Source organism: Solanum lycopersicum, chromosome 9 (assembly GCF_036512215.1).
Source record: "Solanum lycopersicum chromosome 9, SLM_r2.1".
In the NCBI taxonomy this organism is placed as follows: domain Eukaryota; kingdom Viridiplantae; phylum Streptophyta; class Magnoliopsida; order Solanales; family Solanaceae; genus Solanum; species Solanum lycopersicum.
In genome coordinates this window covers 30,874,569-30,877,900 of record NC_090808.1, presented here as the reverse complement: position 1 = coordinate 30,877,900, position 3,332 = coordinate 30,874,569, and the positions used below count along the sequence as shown (strand labels likewise).

Here is a 3,332-nt window from a genome sequence, read left to right as displayed (position 1 = left end):
AGGGAAGATAAAAAGAGAGAAACTTAAAAAGATGGGAACTTGAAGACTGGGATCATGAAAAGTCTTTTTATGTTTTAGATAAAAGGCATTTCTCCCTCATCGGTGGTCGAAAGAAAAATAGGAGATTTTCAATATGGAACACTCGTTTTAATTATTAAAAGGGTTTGAAAGAGCCACCCCCCTCGCGCCATCATCGTATCGCTTGCTCGGCTTTGTCTTCTGATAATGATCGATCAAGAGATTTTTTTGGACAAAGTTTGTTTTAATTATTTAGTTAATTATTTAATTAGTTAATTAAATTAGATTCAATGGTAAAAATATTTTTAGTTAATTAGTTGACAAAGGAAATATTTTCAATTATTTAGTTAAGATTAACCTAAACATTTCAACTTTTTAGTTGATTAACCCCACCCGACTTGGATCCGCATGATCCGTTTTATTTATATTTTTCCTAGTTTTATTTAAATTTAACATCATTTGGAAATGAGCGTTCTAAAAGGTTGCAACATTCAGGAAAACCAAGATCATTTAAAAGGTTGGAAACTTTCATTAATGGTCGTGTGGATTCTAAAAGGGTTGCAACCTTTTGGAACCTGTTCTTCTTGCCTATAAATACTATTCATTCTTCAGAATTCTTCCTTACGAATTTTTCTGATTTCTTCTTCTTCATCTGCTCAAAGTTTCTTCTTGTACTATACTAGTTGTTGATGTTGCCAATCAGTGTTAAGAAAATCAGAAATTACTGGTTGTAATAAATCATTCAAATACACGAAGTAACTGAGATTTTTAGAACCAGTAAATAAGATGAACAGAACTTTATTTATAAAATAATTTAATCTGTAAAATTTACCAGAATCTGCAATACTCTTTTTGATAATTTAGGAAGAAAATCAAGTCCACTGAATTCACAGTGTCCCCTTAAGGAAATTATTCCCCTATAGTATCCGAGGTTTGATTTGGAATATAATCTCCCAGGGTAAAATGATCTTAATCAGTAGAGTATAGATACTAAAAACTCTACTGTCAGCGAACCAATCCACAGCAGGAAAGTACACGAAGAAATATTTGTTTTTTTTAAATTGGTATGTTTTATTAGATAAACAATATATTTTTAGAAATATATTATTCTTTTAAGTCAATGACAAGCAAATAATAAAATTGTGTAAAGATATGAATAAAATGAAATCCTATAATTGAATTGGGGAGTAATTAGTAGTTGCCTTCATTGAATAATGAATAAGTTGACTAGATGAAAGAAGAGACCATATTGCTTTTACTAATACTCATGCTATAATAAGCTATTAATGAAGTCTTATCCACTAGTAGTACTACTTTTACTTTAAAATCTGTATTTTCTTATGCCATTTGCTCAACTAAATTTTTCCGTTACTTCCCAATTAAGGTTTTATAAATAATAATAATAACAATAATAGGGGGTGGTCTCCAAAGCCAAGAAGAACTAGCGTCCATGGGTATTGCTATTACCTGTTTTGCTTTCATTCTATTGGTCCAACATTGCATCATCATCAATGCGAAATCGGTGCCCAAGTTCCCTGCCATTCTCATCTTTGGAGATTCAACAGTTGATACTGGAAATAACAATTACATATCTACAATATTTCAAGGTAATCATCGTCCGTATGGGGAAAACTTTCCTGGGCGGATTCCCACAGGAAGATTTTCGGATGGGAAACTGGTACCGGACTTTTTGGCATCTATGTTAGGGATCAAAGAATACATTCCTCCTTTCCTACAACCAGATCTATCAAACAATGATCTTCTAACTGGTGTCAGCTTTGCATCTGCTGGCTCCGGATATGATGACCTAACAACAACAGCATCTAAAGTAATCCCTATGTCTGATCAAATAAAATATTTTGAGCAATACATACAGAACCTCCAACTTATTATTGGAGAAGAGAAAGCTCAGAAACTCGTTAGTCGTGCATTGATTGTTATAAGTGCAGGGACTAACGACTTCATATTCAATTTCTATGATATCCCAACAAGAAGACATCAATATAATATAACAGGATATCAAGATTTTTTGCAGAGTCTACTCCAAAACTTTGTTGAGGTATGTAATTATAATTCTAACACGTAATTATAACTCTACAAGTCAAATCATGAGTCTCATTGTTCCATTACCTTTTCAGGATCTATATAATCTTGGTTGTCGGAACATGCTTGTTGCTGGGCTTCCTCCTGTTGGTTGTCTTCCAATACAAATAACTGCAAAGTCCCCATTTCTGAGAAAGTGCATTAAAGAGGAGAATTTTGATGCCCAATCCTATAATGTCAAACTTGCAACATTGCTAAAACAAATACAAGACGCCCTTTTAGGAAGCAACATCGTGTATTCAGATTCATATCATCCCTTTATGCATATGATCAACCATCCAAAAAAATACGGTACACATCCCTTCTCCTACTTATTTTATCCACACCTTAAATTTTCTGATGTAAAATGCTCAATTTGACAGGATTTCTGAAAACTAGACGTGGTTGTTGTGGCACTGGCACATATGAAGCAGGTCCATTTTGTAACAAACATCATCCTGTCTGCAAAAATGCTTCTCAATACTTGTTTTGGGACAGTATACATCCTGGTCAATCGGCCTACCAACATCTTTCCCATATAGCAATGAAGAAACTTCGGCATCACAAATTATCGCATTAATAGACATATACAAACTTAAAATTTTAGCATGACCTGGTGCTGAGATCTGCTACTAGGATATTATTATTACTAATATCCATATGAATGAAATAACTTAAAGTGAATGTTTAAGTAACAAAAATAATAGCTTGTCTCTCCTATGATATGATATTCACTTCTCATCAAAAGAAAGTTTTGTTTCGATTTATTGCAATAGAGATGGAAACCCAAAGTTATGTTCATTTGAAGTAGTAATACCAATCACCATGTTCTTCCAATTCAAGCAAAGACATTAATAAAAACTAATCACACCTACCAATCTAAAAAGAAAACAAAAACTACTCACACCTAAAATAACTGCACTACATTCCTGCAGTTTTTTATGGTTTACACTAGTGAGTACAAAAAGTATTAGAGGTATCAGAAGGATGAAAAGGACCAGCATTACATGAAGTTCCAAGAAAATTTCTAACATCTAAATGCATATATGGTACAAGAGATGCAATCACTTGCTTACAGACTTTACTCTCACTTCTCCGAAAAACCCAATCAATTGTTCCCCTAAAATAACTTAGTGATTTGAGCTTCAAGATCGTCAACACTAAACTCAATATGCCTCTCTGTGTGCCTTCAAAAATTGATATTATTCAGGTATCTCCTGATAAAGTTGCGA

General features: G+C 33.2%; 1 protein-coding gene across 1 annotated transcript; it reads left to right on the top strand.

The window, feature by feature from the left end:
* The first annotated feature begins 1,301 nt into the window (after window positions 1–1,301).
* On the top strand, window positions 1,302–2,851 carry LOC101245490 (GDSL esterase/lipase At2g30310-like). The gene is made up of 3 exons (XM_004246926.5): window positions 1,302–2,077; window positions 2,157–2,412; window positions 2,484–2,851. The coding sequence occupies exons 1-3, from the start codon at window positions 1,469–1,471 to the stop codon at window positions 2,678–2,680; spliced, it is 1,062 nt and encodes a 353-aa protein (XP_004246974.1). The 5' UTR covers window positions 1,302–1,468; the 3' UTR covers window positions 2,681–2,851.
* The last annotated feature ends 481 nt before the right edge of the window (window positions 2,852–3,332 follow it).